Genomic DNA, 15192 nt, shown 5'->3' on the forward strand with positions numbered 1-15192 from the left:
AATAAGTTTGTCCAGAAAAACGATAGTCTCGCTTTGCTCGATTGGTTACTGTCGAAAATCGATTAGTCCAGAGAACTTCCTGTACCTTCTGCGCCTGCGGAATCTTTCTTTCGCTAGCGATAACCGAGCGTGAATGTCGCTGTGGTAAACAAAATATAAATCGCAGGTAATCCACAAAACTGTTCTGCATCCAAAGTGGAAATAGATTAATTACGTTACAGTTACCTCTGTTGTGTGTTTATACATCTTTATTCCACGTTCTTTCTCAAATACCCATCGTGTACGCGATTCCTGGCCAACAGGCCGGAGCATTCAACTCGTGATGTTCTGTGTTCGTGTTCTCGTTAATTGAATATTGTGAAATAATTTGTTCATGAAAAAGTTACAATTTAATCTTTGATATTTTGCATAGCCTAAGCCTGTCTGATCGTTCTGATATTGATGTCACCAAATCCGATTACTGTTGTGTTACTCTTTTTTTTTTAGGTTATGTTACTGTCATCCTGATCTTGGGTGACGCGAGTCTCTTTTCTATACGATAATTTCTAGCTATTTCAGAAATCACAGCACTGATTCTCTACAAAAATACTTATCGTTATTCGTACACTTTCTCAGTTGTCAGCTAACTAATGGCAACTTGTTCCAAATGAAGCAGGTAGTATTAAGCTCAATACTCAACAACCATATTTTTATTTCTAGCCATGGTGCGTATGAACGTTCTTAGCGACGCGCTCAAGTCGATCAACAATGCCGAGAAACGTGGCAAGAGGCAAGTCCTGCTTCGCCCTTGTTCCAAAGTGATCGTAAAATTCCTCACAGTCATGATGAAGCATGGTGAGTACTTCAAGTTTACGTCCATTCAAAATATATAATTCTAAGTGCTTGATTTGGTGAAACTGTGCTAACTTTCTCGGTATGACATTTACTCCTAAATATTTCTTTGAACAATGTACTTTTTGTATCACCTAAGTAATGCAAACAACTTAATTTTGAATAGGCTTTATTTTATATTGTATTATGTCTCTTGGCAGTTGACTAAAGTGGTAGTTTTATTCTTGAGTAATTTTTTGGTCAATGTGCTATTACGTTATTTTCTCCTTTAATTGGTATATAATTTATTAGAAAGAATGTGGTTTACCAAAGAACTATAGCTATTATTCAGTATCAATGTATTTTAATCCTAGAGGAATTCCAAACACTATTAAGTCATTTATAACTTTGCATTAAGGCTACATTGGTGAGTTTGAAATTGTCGACGACCACCGCAGCGGAAAGGTGGTAGTGAACCTGACTGGTCGGTTAAATAAATGTGGTGTTATCTCTCCAAGATTTGACGTTGCCATAACAGACATTGAAAAATGGACCAATAATTTACTACCATCTCGTCAGTTTGGGTAAGCATTTAAATTTATTTAAATAATGAGGTTACAAAAATTACTTACGTCAGAATTTTAGAAGAAGTATGACATCGATTCAATTGCCTGCATATTATAATCACTCACACTTTGGCGACTAAGCTTATTGTCATACATGATCCTTTTTTTACAGTTATGTTGTCTTGACAACCAGTGGAGGTATTATGGATCATGAAGAAGCAAGAAGAAAACATCTTGGAGGCAAAATCCTAGGATTCTTCTTCTAATTTAATTTTTTTGTACAACAACAGTAAAACGTGTCAATAACAATCAATTGCTTAATTGTACGAGAAACAAAACCGCAGAATACAAACCATGTGAGAAACCTTACCACCAACCAATAAATTTTGTTGATACGAATATAATTTTACACAGATCCATATTCTCAGATATTTTTATTCTACAGCAGTAAAAAACAGTAAGCTCAGAAGATTATGCAATTGGTGGAAAGATTAGGTGTTAGAAAAAAACTAGTGAAGTCTACAGATGTATCGATTAAGGTATGCAGTTGTTGAAAGGATTATATATGACACCATCAAGACAGTATGCTACTATTACTGAAGATGTGCTTGCCTATAGGTACGTATTCATTATGCACATTTAGCATGCGTACACAAGCACGTGCGCATTCTGGAGTAATTTGCAGCTGTCTCCCGCAAGCTTGGCCTATGAGCCGGTTCTCGTTTGTCAAAAAAGTAACTGAATGAAAATTGTACAATCCGCGTGGACATCCCGTTTTTGTTATCACTGAATTACTTCTTATCCGTGATCGTTGGTGAGCAATGACTTTATCAATAGTTTCGTATTACCAATTACAGCGATCGGTAATGCAGAGTGCCACATCTCCGCCGTTGACAATGAAGTTCCTTTTCGTAGCCTCTCTATAATGGCGGTATGTTCTGCGCTTCTGATTGGCTGAACTCGCGGCCAATCAGTTAAGCGGTGACAACTGTGTGCGTAACCTCGTCCGTCTGGCATTGGTAGTCAGTGATGCGCGCAGGGTGAAGGTAGACGTACCGTGGTCGGGATTTCGACGCGCATTCCACACCACTATATTCCGAGTTGTTTGACGGGCGTACAAGACACCACCAACACTGTACAGCGAACACCAACCAAACTAAAGTTTAGTCCCGACTTCGGCGGAGTTTTGGTGCGGGGTGAGTTTGTCAGCGCTCGGCCCGGTGTACGCGTTGTTTTGTCGGTAAGTGGTGCGGTACGGTTTCCGAATTAAACGAATCGTTTTAAAGTACGGATTGTTATTTTCCGAGAAAAAAGTGCCAGATCCGTGATCACTTTTTCCTTCACTTGATGCTTCTTTTTTTGTCTTTTTTTTTCTTAAACCTGTACACTATACTTTGTGTTGAACGAAGAGTAAAATTTACGCGGAACAAGTGGACAGGTATGTGTATACATTCATCGCTGCGTTGCCAAGTTGCAACCAGGTGAACGTAACCGTTTGTATTATGATTGTGTTACCTGAGCTCGGCGTGCAACGCCTGCTGCAGGAAGCCTCGTATGCTGTCGTGATCTGACAATATACATACCGTCTACACGGATCGCTACATGTGAATAGAGGGAAAAAAAACAACAAACAAAGAGAGAGGTGAAAAAGTTTTTCAAAACCGAGGAAGCGTCAACTTCAGTCGCTCGTTGTTGTACTGCACCGTGGATTTATTTATTTCTTGGAAAGCCGGCAGTGTAAAAGCTGGTAAGAAAACAAAATAAGCGAGAAAATGAGGAAGTTTTTTACAAATAACTCGTGCGAATTCTTGCCGATTGTTCATTTGTTATCTCGTTGTCGCATCGTATCCGCAATAGGCAACATTCTTCGTGAGTGAACCCTGTTCAGTGTCTCCTTCTCTGCACTCTGCAGTGCAGGAAAACGTAAAAGTGTACACGGCACAGTTGTCCCCAGCTGTTGCCGCCGGTCAGGCAGCGTATATAATGGAGAAACTCGACTGGCCGAATCGGCGACGATCATTTCATCCGCAAAATTTGATAAAAACTGGAGGAAGCAGGAGGAGAGCTTCGTTTCGGAAGCTATTTGCCGCTCTGTCGTTCATATGCATTGCGGGCGGCGCCTGCGCGACCGGTAAGTTTTCATAATACCTGCATCTGTTCTATTCCAGAAATACGTTCGCGAATGCATTGCACTGCATGCGTGCAACTGCTGTTAAGCACTGCGTGTTTATTATACCTATGTGGTCAAATACAGGGATGCACGCGAAGCTGCGAAACCAATGTCGAAGACTTGATTGAACAAAAAAAAAAAAGAACGAGCAAACGGAAAAAACCCGTTATGGCTGACTTATCTGAAATTTAATTTCGATCCTCATCCAGCGTCATTTGTATAATAGGGTCAAATATTTCGCTGAATAATGATGTTACATACAAGGTTACATACATGATGACATACAAGGTTATTTTCGACGTTGCAGTATTATAGAGTTTACGTATGAATCTGGAGTTGGTAACGTTATTGTAACGATTCACGTTTTGGATAAAATCGTTATTTATCAGTTTCACGACAGTCGCGACAGAGATGCCTACTCATCTCTGGTCGTGATATGCGTTAAATTATTCCAATAAGAAAAAGTATAATCATATTTTAAAAACTTGACCACTTCAAAGTCACTATAAAATTGCAAAATAGTGATTTTTCCATTCTATATTTCGTTACTTTAACGTTACTAACTTCAGTCTCTTGTTTCCCGTGCCGTTCACACGGTTCAGCCGTCCTCAAAATATCGATGAAACAAAAGCAGGTAACAGTCAGGCTTTCTCTGCGTAACTACTGTAGGAAAATTTCAATCATTAGCCGTCGGCCGGATTGTACCTGCGAAACTAAACGTTATATGTAATAACGCAGTGACATACGGCTATTCCGAACGTTGACTAAGATACGGATATTCGAATATTCCGAGAGAAACGGTTGGATTGAATTCACTTCGAAGGAATTCGCGTGCGATTTCCGTTCTGTCTTTGAGAGGAGGGGGGACACCAGACAGGTACAGGAACACGGTTCAAGCCACCGGCAATCACACATGTGTGATGCGACGGAAGGAGGCCGTTTGCCTAGGTCACGTTCGCGATTTGAATTGGCTCCGGTTCAATGTCTGAACAAGAGGTGCTCGACGATAAAAAGAGAATAGGGAATTATTGAGCTCTGTGTCGGGGGTTTCCTTGGTTCGTTGAGTTACGTCACGATTCCCTTCGATTCTGGCGGAGATTATTGCGGAGTCTTTCTTTCATTTCCGACCTCTTGTTGACCGCTGTGAGATGTTTTCATCGGCGGACTCGTTGGAAAAGAATTGAATATTTTTATGTATAAGTATAAAGGTCCCATGTGGCGGTTAATAATCGACGCGTTTAGATGGCTGAATTATATTCAATACTCAGAATCAATTGATGCAGGCTGTTGCCTGTATGTTATAAAACTGATCGAACCTCGTCGTCGCGATGATCGTTAATAATGATAAATAAAAAACGACCAATCGCATCTTCCTCCTCGTATTTGTATATTTAAGTGAACCTATGCACATGTGCGAGGCTCGTCGATGGATTTCACACCGACGCGAGGATGAGATTTAGTTGAAATTTGATAATGTTCGCGTGTTCGTATAACGTTTATTATTATTGTTTTGCAATGTGTAACCAATATGCTGCAACACGTTATTTTACGCCGATGAAAAACTTTGCCTTGTTCTATGTTATATAATCCCCATGTTTGTGGTTTGGTACACGTATGTTATTTATTATACACCCTTATACCCAGCTTTACGTCCTGGATACGTTCTTGAAAAGCTTACCGCACAGCGAAAAGTCGTACAACGAATCAATTATTGTTATGCAAACCCATACAAATTCAATTGGATCTATTGCAAAATTTGACAGTGTCATAATTAAAGGGGGCTGTTGTCGCGAAATGCCGTATAAGGAGGTATAGGTGTAAAAGATACAAATACTTTTTTCTTAAACAAATAAATGTTACGTACAGTATCTCTTTACAAATGTATGTCTCTTTATTATCGTTATCTGTACAGTTGTTATACATGGTATACGATATTACCGCATCACACTAAATAATGGAGCATTCATTCGACCTGCACATTATCTAATCGATGCACACCGACTAATTGCTCACATGTCTGAAATAATAATACTCCAACTCGCGAGAGGAAGAGAGAGAGAGAGAAAAAAATAGAGACTGGTCTACGAATATCGCGATTAGGGTCTCGATTCGTTTATTTATCTCCTACTCCAGGTCGAATGTCGCGCACGATTTATCATCGGCTGCGGCACAAAGACGTCTTTCACAATTTCTTCTTTTGTCCCCCCCATTTCAATCGGAGATGCACCATATATATATATGTGTGTATAATATTATTACATGCACACACGCCGAAGAGGTACAGCAGCACGCTTTATTTATCCATACTGTGTGAGATACCAGCGTATATGATACGAAGTATGCGCTTTTATATATGCATATATCGCCATGGAAGAGAAGAGCGGGCGGTTGAAGGTACTCGAGGTGTAGACCTTTGTACCTCATTAAATCCCTTTTTTTAAAATTTTTTTTTCTCATCTCCTTCTCCTTCGCTCTGGGTGGTATTCGCCCGACCAGCAAATATAATCATAAATAATGAAACGAAGAACGTTGACTGAGATGAAATTTTACCTCGTTTCCCTATAAACACGTCTCGTAATACACATCGGGCTGAAGTTAGTAACGTTAACGTGACCAAACTAAATCTCCAAAATTAATTCCCAAAGATGCAAAGTAGCGATCTTTCTGAATCATATGAATATAATACATGCATCGTTGCAGTGACGTTACTAACTTCATTCTCATTCGTACACCGCAGTACAGCAGGTGTGGTTGTTTATCAATGGTACATACCTACAATGTATGTAACTTGTACCACGATAATAAATCCGAATTGTTTTTTAGAACATCGGTGCCGTGAATGTAAAATTTTCACGCGACGTATCAGGAGGTGGAGGAGGCGGTATACTTTCCTCTAATTTAGATTTATTACGTGGGTTAATCCGACCAATTGTATGAATTGAGTTAAATCGTTGACCTCCTCCTCCTCCTCCTTCCTCCCTCCACCCCTTACTTATACACACATTCCGGCTGTCTCACTCACTGTAATGACGTAGCACGTGCCGGTGATGCTTGATTTAACTCTATCGTGTGCGTGTGTATGTGTGTGTAAGATGCTGCGTGTCTCTTCTATGATGACGATCAAGCGTCGCGGATGAAATATTTGACTGTGCAGACTTTCCGCATCCCGTGAGAAATAATATTAAAATTCTTGTAGGTGTGTATGTATGTATGTGTAAACGGACGATGTGCAATAACGTTAGGTACAGGTATAGATTATGATACATCGGAACTTATGATTCATCCTAAAATTAACCCTAGTCATTTACACCTATGGAAACTTTCACATTGCTTAAATGGGTTTACTCAGACCCCAGTCATCTTTGGAACGTTATTACTGTAGGTATACGTATAGTTACGACTTGAACAAAATTCTGAGAAAAAAACTTGACAATTCGAAAATAGACTCCAATCTTAGTTTCAGCAAGAAACGTCTGAAGGATGTGGGAGAAATTGTCGAAGCAAAGAACAGTAAAACAATATGCAATACATTTCCTAGGGTCTCTGAGACCCCTCAAAGTTTTTTGAATCATTCTTCATTTTACTTGCACAAACAACCCTGATTTTAAAATTTTACGTCAAAGTCGAATACAGAGGTAATAATTTTAAGGGGTTGCCACGGTGGAAAATTGTAAATTATGTCTTTCCGAAGCACGCTAATTATATTAGAGGTAATATACGATTTCGTAGTGCAATTATGATCCTATCAATCGAACTACGATTATCACCACTATCCGAACATACACTGAGAAAAATTGCATTCGTCATAGTAACTGGAAAAATTCAATAAAACATGAATCGTTAAAAAAAGTGATTAAATATATTGTTGGAATTAGGAAAAACGAGGTACGCGTAACAATTTTGCGCCATCGTCGATCCTTTTTTGGTTATTGTAACGCAAAATCATTTTGTTCAGTTTACTCTACTTTTTTAGTTAAACAAAGCTTGAGCATCAATTTTATCGTTGCACGAGCATTAAATTTTCGCAACAGTTGCAAGAAAATCTAGTAACAGTAATCGTAATGATAAAGAATAGCAACGGATACCAGAGTTTCCGGTAACAGCTATAAAACTAATTTTCATTTTCTACCTAGAACGATATTTTTCGATTATGGTAAATAATGAAAATAGTCGTGGACTTGGGCGGTAACCGTAACAAAAAATTTCTCTCGGTGTAAAATTTTCTCCGTATCTAAGAGCGGAATGGGGATAACGCGCGATTCGTCGTTCTCTTCCTGCATGCACATCGCCGAGAATCGCATGTTCATCGTCATGTATAACTGATGCAAAGAGCAGGTGTGCCGTGTGTCACGTATACCTGTACAGGTACGCGTATGCATGTGTATGTCTACATGTCTACATACGTATATATATATATGTATGTATGTAGGTAGGGGTATCAATTTACGGTTGTAACACTATATTCGTACAGGCGTTTGCGATGAAGAAGAAGAAGGAGGAAGTTTTGTGAAAAGGCTCTGGGAAGGTACAACCACTTCATTCGCGAAGGTATCGCGGTGCTTGTATACATACATACTTACACACACATATATATATATATATATATGTATACGCATGGTAGGAAGTGCAGGTATGACCGACGTCAGCTCAATCGAGGGAACAATGGATGGATAAGAGCGGCACCGGCAGCACCACAAGGTTCGGGTATAAGGTACCTACCTACCTTATACCTACTCTACCCTATATTTCGCATCAAGTTTGCTGCCACTGCGACTGTCGTGCCGCTCGCTACCCATGCCCGTATAGTTTTGTATCTCACGATCAGTTTGGTTCTCTCCCTTATACAGCATTACAGGTCTCGGTGTGCTTGCTTGCCTCCTATCCTCTCCTCTCCACTTATTCACGTTCGTCAACCCCCTTCTTTTTTACTTCATTTAGAGGAGTGGGGTAACCTTTGGATGGTATAAAATCACGTCTATTTAAAGAGAATGAAAACACTTGGAGCAATTTCAGTTTGAGGGCTTTATTATTTATAGTTTCAAGAACATTTCGGAATTTTTTTTCTTTATTGAAATTAGTAACAAAATGGCGGATATGAAGCAGCGAACGATCATGGTTTAAAATCCGGCGGCGGAGATTCCGCGGTACAATTTTTATACGATAGATACTTGAAATTTTGGTACAATCTTTTAAACTTGTTTATCGGTTCGAGCTCGCAGTTAGATTTTTTTATTTCAATCCCAACATTTTCTTTCTGTGGAAATTTTTTTAACGATACACACGCGCAGACACACAATAACAACAAGAACTGAAAATGGGTATGATTTTAAACCGTCCAAGCTGCACCTCCTCTCCCTAAGTATATGAAGTGACTCGGTTCACTCTCTAGAAGGTATCTTTCTTTGTTACTGTCAAGTGCCTGGAAGTTCAGAACATTCCCCCAAATTGCCTACGAAATTTGTGTTTCTAGATTTCGTGTTAGAAATGATTTCTAACCGTAGATCGAAACCCTGAAAAACAAGACGAGACTGAAGCCATCAGCCGGAATTAGGAGTCGAACGTTCCAACGTTCTTTCGAACAAAGTGAAGTGAAGCGAAGAAAATCAAAGTTTCGTGAAATACTATGAAACGCCGATACTTTTACAGAATTATGAGGATAAAACTGAACTGCATTTTTCTATTTCCAAAAAGCTTAACACGTTTCGCCACTAATTCTGCCTTCTAGCTTCAGCTTCGTGAAAACGAGATATCAGCTCTGCAGAGCTGCGATACCGGGTGTAAAATTGTACTGACAATGAAACGAACACCTTCCAGCAGTAGTGACGATGACGACGACTCCACAGTGCAAGTTTTACAGCGTGCGTCATCTCTATAGCACCAAGGAAAATAGTTCAAAGGATGGAAAGCCTTGTGAATGGTCACATACGTACAGTAATCTTTCATGTTATATTACGTTGGATAAGGTGAAGAAGAAGAAGAAGAATTACGTACCTGAATGTACCTCCTCTTATGCTAGTACCGCAGCAGCTCACGGACCGGATATGTCCCCACCACCAATTTTCCCTTTCAGCCTTTTTAACTTATACTATACACGTCGCATGCATTACTATCATCGTTATACCTCCACTCTTTCCTGTCTCTTCCTTCTCCTCCTCCTCCTCCTCCTCATCATCATCATCATCACGATCATCATCATCTTCGCCATGCTGATTTTCTCATTTCTCATGGTAACACGAAACACTGCAGGTGTATTTATATAATTTCACATTTTCTCACGCGGTTTTATAATATAACGTCATCTTCGAATTGCATATCCTTGCCATTCGTGCATGGAATGGATTTTTACCGCATATCGTCCAGTGTGCAGACGAGTCGAGTGGGGTTAAAATATCAAAATGGTTGATTGACGGAAGGACCGATATACCGAATATCGAATTTTTAATTACGCGAAAATATAATTCGTAGAATTATCATAATGTAGAAAATCCAATATAGAAAGTAGAAGTACAGAAAGACAAAATATAGACAAGTCAAAACGTGGAACGACAGAATCTAGAATTCGTATAAGGTTCTATAATTATCGAGACGAGTTCTGACGATTCTATATTTTGGCGTTCTATATTCTGACCTTTCTATTACATTACGTTTTCAAAAATGCGATATTGCGACCATTCTATTTTTAATCTTCCTATATATTTTTAATTTTATAATCATATTGCAGCAACTAAGATTTCTAGGTACGAGTATGTTTTGTTTTATTACGGTTTACCAAATTTCAAACAATTGCAAAATGGCGGCGTAACGGTTTTTCATCATCACGAATCGTTACTAACTTCAGCGTGGTTACTCGGCCGGTACATACATACAAAATACAAATGAGCACACGGTCCGCAACTCCGGTGAATCTGTAGGTATGTACAACGTGTAAGAAAGGGGAAGAAAAATAGACGCCTAATGTGGCAAGGAGAGGGAAAGATGGATGGACGACGAAAGAACGAAGGACTGACTGACTGAGTTCCGTCTCTCTTCACTTTTCTCATAGGCTCGGGCAGCCGGTGCAACAACAATCAGGGGCCACTGACCGCCCTCGGCAAGGTTCTCTTCTCTCCTTAGGTCCCTTCCTTAGGGATAAGGAGAAACACACACGTGAGAGACGGTAAAACAACAACGACGACGACGCGACGCGACTCGACTTCGTCGGGCCCAAAGCCAAGAGGAGGGGGGGGAAGCAATGCACCACCTATACTTACCCGATCAGCCTCCTCGAAGCCTGGGCTCTCTTTATACGTTGGCGGAATTAGGATTAGAGCTCATTGAACGAGGAGGAGAAGAAAACGATACTTGTATACCCTATTGTACCTACTGTTGTTTCGATCGTTAAACTTCTTGTACGTTGCGGCAATTCTCAGAATTGAAAATTCGCTCCTTCCCTGTATACATTTCAAGGAATTACATCGGTCAACACGAATTTTTTTTATTCTTGGTTCTAGACAAGCCAAGTTTTCATTCCTTACACGTAACTAGTAAAAGAAAAAAAAAAGCAGCTTTAAGATTACTTTTGTAAAAACCAGTACGATATTTACGGATTAAAAAAAAAAAATTACCCATTTTCTCAAACATTTTATTGTAAATTATAGCAATCAAACGAACTTTAGTTTCGCAGAATTAATTTTTACTCATATTCTACAAATTAATAATTAATCACAGGTTTTTTTTTCGAGTTTATATTTAAATAAATAAATTTTGATTCTATATACATCGAACACTAACCACAAAATATACTTCACTTATTTACTTATAAATATTAGCTTTTGTCGTTTTTACGTTGACGTTAAGCAAGTCTTGAAGTTTTTCGTTCACAGGTAGGTATCAACCAAAAACTTGAAAGAAATTATTTTTTATCAACGTAAACAACGGCAAACAAGCAAACCTAACGAGTCGATAAATGAAGATTTTCGTTAACTATTCGACCGTGTAGAATCAAAATTTATTTATTTGAATATAAACTCGAAAAAAAAGAAAAAATAATAATAATCAGTTGACCTGTGTCATCGGCACGAGTAAATTATATTTCTATAACGTCGCGAACCACGGCCATGATCCTGATAATACCCTGTAAGCCTATACGGTCGTGACCTCCTCAGGGAGTTTGAACTCACGGCACCTGTCGATGTCAGGGCTTATTGTTAAACCTCTTCTCTATGCGTGTGTTTATTATACATACACACCTATTTCTATATACTCGGCAAATATTTAATTATCCATCGTTGTCCCAGTGTAGCCTTTGCCTCCCCCTTTCCCTGCGTCGGTATTTTACCTAACTTCTTTTTTTTTCTATTTGTTCGTCTATCTTGTCTCTCTTATATTTTCAGTCCTCCGTTATTGATATGGCATATTATCGTCATCGCAACTATAACTTGTATATACACACATGGTGTAATACGCCTACTTCTCTGTTATATATCGGATTGGATGCATTAAGACTTGTGGATAGAATCGCGTCTACGGCCCCGATTTCTTTACCTCACGCGTCAACTGCTTGAACTTTCTGTAACACTGACGTGATAATTTGCTAATTATGTACTCGTAGGTATTCATATATAATCATTTAGCAACATATAATAGGTGTAATATGTACCAGGCTCAGTGAACCTTAAGAAAATGATAACGATGAAAATTCACTTTTGTTGTATTTTTACGAGATTGAAGTTAGTTAAGGTTAACGTGACGAGACCTCGTGGAAAAAATCGCTTCATTGCGATTTACCGAATTTTCAGATATTTTATGTTTTGAAATACCTACCATTTTCACAGAAATGTATCGTTTGCGGTAATGTTATTAGGAATAACCTTTCAACCTTACCTCTTTCTTTCTGAAGAAAGAAAGTAAGAATGAAAATTAAAAACATATTGTCGAACATATCGCGTGGAGATTCGAGATGTAGAAATTCCATTCACGTCTTCGCTCTTATTTACTCGACCTTGCGTTATACTCAGAACGGCAAACTTCCCACTCGAAAACGTTAAACAGAATATTACAAGAGGAATGTTCGCATGTTCTACCGCCTGGAGCGTTTGGAAGATGGATCCTCGTGACATTGTTCAGCAGGTTCCATTACTGGCGGGTCCTCGTATCCCGGGTCCAGGATTTTTGACACTGTCCAGAAGCGCGCGTTCAAGGGCGGAAAGAAAGGATGCAATGGAGGGAGAGATGCAGCACGCACGCACTTGTACAGCAGACTGCAATTCCTGTATAAGTTCTTCTTCTACTTCAACTTCTTCTTCTCCTAGCAGGAACGCCGACTGTGAGACTCGACGGGACGTCGTCAACCTCTTGAGATGAAAAAAGAAGGTACCTTGGAAACCTTGTCGCGCAACGGTCGCTCCATCCTCGTGTTCGAGAATAAAAGGAGACGATGATCCATACATATACATATAACGCGGGTCTGACCTTCAACTCTGACGAGAGATTGATTCAAGTTCGGAATATCCCTGCTAGTCAATTACGAATTGTCGTTACGATTGATTCAACTTGCAATTGGTGCGAGGTTCACATTTGGTCCACATTCGACTATCAACTAATTTTACAAAAATATGCATCTCTATGTATATTTGCGATGAACTTGTAAACGTGCAGTGTATTGGTTAATAAACTGCAGGTATGTACACTTGGGAACAATGAATCTGAGACGGCTCATTTTTTTCAATAGACAGTTACGTTGGCAACACTGAGAAACCTGCAGCGCCACAGTCGGCCGAGCGCGAAACTAACTCAATCTCAATAAATATAACATAACCCATTACCGTCGAATCTAACCTTAAAATATCACGAAGATAATGACTTGTTGGATTGACACGTCAATTCTAAGGTTAGATTCGACGGTCACGGGTTATGTTACGTTTATTGAGATTGAGTTTGTTTCACGCTCGGCCGATTGTGGCCCTGTAGGTTTCCAACATTGTTACCAACGTAACTGTCTAGTGGAAAAAACTAGCCGTCTCAAATTCATTGTCCCCAAGTGTACGCGAAGACTCTTCCTGCAGTCAGTACCTTCCATGCGATCAAATAAAGAGGTTCTTCTTGAATATCGTCTCTTATTCGTAAAATCACTAACAAAACTATGGAAATTATCGTAAAACAGTATACATACATCAGGGCGGGGGGCGTTATGCGGTTTCGAACTCTGACAATTACAATGGTTAGATTATAACGAGAATCCAACGAATGGTGGTGGTGGTGGTGAACCAACGTAGGTCGGTACATCACGCATCGTGCATAAACCTAATGAACGTGCTTATGTATCCACAGGGGAACGTCTATCCCCCCCAATTCGTAAACGCGACAAACCATCACACTATACATACAACAGCATTCATTTGCATTTTGTGCCATTATTCTGCTGTACGGTGTGATACGACAGATGCTACGGGGCTCACGGTCATTCTTCTGTTGTTATTATTATTATTACTATTATTATTATAGGATAGGTCTGCTGCATTTATACATCCGCGTGCAATCCCGCGATATATTGTCGTGGAAGGGTTGATATGAAAGCAGGTCTCTCTCTCTCTCTCTCTTCCCCCCCCCTCCCCCAATCAAATTGAATTGCGGTTGAAAAATCATTCGAGTTGTGAACGGTTTTATTCTTTACGATATAGAGCAAAGTAACGTGAAGTAAAGTTCCGGTAGAGGAAAATTGCGAAAAGTAAAGATTGGATGGAGTAAAATTTGGAAATTAGAATTATACTCACACAGCACAGAGTTTACTCGACGAGTCGGTGTGTAAAATTAGAAAAAAAGGACTCCTAACGAAAAATATTGAAAATCCAAAACAAAGATCAAAGTGGTGAAATTTCACCGAGCTAGAAACTTAATGGAACTAAAAATACAAATTCCGAGTTTCAACCCCGCCCCTTTATTTCTTTTTTATAATACATACGTATCTGAAATTTTAGAATTTGCAGCTGCAATATGCGGTGCACAATCACAGTATGCTTTAGTCGTAACAAATATTGTATAATATTATATTATAGTCGTTGAATCTTATTTGGCATAAGAAATGACGACGACGTTTAATCGTTTCCTTTGCTCTTTTTCTATATTTCTTTCTTCCTCCGATCTCTTTGTATTCCTCGCGTACCTTATAGACTACATACCTATATATGCACCACGTCTGCCGGGTCTAGTCTTGTAACGACGAATAATATTCGAAATCAGCGGAACAAGACGATCGAAATTCGAACGCGGAAAACTGTTGGAGCGATGCCATCTCAGCTTCAAGGGGAACCACTTTTCAGTCTAGTAGACGTCTCGAGGCATTGGCATGACGGATCCAACATGGCGGACGAAAATCTCAAACTCGATCGTATCCGGAGAAAAAACTCTGTCCAGGGATTTTCGGGCTCGCTGATTACGAATCTGAAATCAGATTTTGAAAATTCAGTGTGGCGAATCCAATCAGCGAGCCCGAAAACTCCCTGCATAGAGTTTTCTGACCGTATTCGATGAAATTTGAAATTTTCGTCGGTCATATTGGATCGGCCATCTTGAATTTTTAAAATCCGATTTCAAATTCGTAATCCACGACCCCTAAAAACCCTAGAATACCATAATGTTATAAAAGTTGACTCGGCAAAATAGTGTGTG

The 15192-nt window shown here is 39.5% G+C and overlaps 2 protein-coding genes across 6 annotated transcripts in view; both read left to right on the forward strand.

Moving 5' to 3' along the window:
- The first annotated feature begins 41 nt into the window (after positions 1 to 41).
- On the forward strand, positions 42 to 1775 carry LOC124183985 (40S ribosomal protein S15Aa). Its single transcript, XM_046573246.1, has 4 exons — positions 42 to 166; positions 700 to 834; positions 1229 to 1394; positions 1549 to 1775. The coding sequence occupies exons 2-4, from the start codon at positions 702 to 704 to the stop codon at positions 1640 to 1642; spliced, it is 393 nt and encodes a 130-aa protein (XP_046429202.1). The 5' UTR covers positions 42 to 166; positions 700 to 701; the 3' UTR covers positions 1643 to 1775.
- A 592-nt stretch (positions 1776 to 2367) lies between these two features.
- The window catches only part of LOC124183972 (protein sidekick), a 34930-nt gene continuing 22105 nt past the window's right edge, over positions 2368 to 15192 (forward strand). For 2 of the 5 annotated variants that reach the window (XM_046573214.1, XM_046573212.1), the window contains exon 1: positions 2371 to 3507. In XM_046573214.1, the coding sequence (XP_046429170.1) occupies positions 3360 to 3507 (148 nt within the window). In that variant the 5' untranslated portion in view covers positions 2371 to 3359. Of the gene's footprint in view, positions 3508 to 15192 lie in introns of all 5 variants that reach the window. The other 3 variants (XM_046573211.1, XM_046573210.1, XM_046573215.1) reach the window with 3 other exon arrangements.

The sequence above is a fragment of the Neodiprion fabricii genome, chromosome 5 (genome assembly GCF_021155785.1).
Source record: "Neodiprion fabricii isolate iyNeoFabr1 chromosome 5, iyNeoFabr1.1, whole genome shotgun sequence".
In the NCBI taxonomy this organism is placed as follows: Eukaryota; Metazoa; Arthropoda; class Insecta; order Hymenoptera; family Diprionidae; genus Neodiprion; species Neodiprion fabricii.

What these genes read in the sequence shown, in the direction of transcription:
- LOC124183985 (XM_046573246.1), top strand. Translation starts at nt 702, where the DNA reads ATGGTGCGTATGAACGTTCTTAGCGACGCGCTCAAGTCGATCAACAAT. An exon ending in CACAGTCATGATGAAGCATG is followed by an intron (nt 835 to 1,228) that starts GTGAGTACTTCA and finishes CTTTGCATTAAG; the next exon opens with GCTACATTGGTGAGTTTGAA. An exon ending in CTACCATCTCGTCAGTTTGG is followed by an intron (nt 1,395 to 1,548) that starts GTAAGCATTTAA and finishes CTTTTTTTACAG; the next exon opens with TTATGTTGTCTTGACAACCA.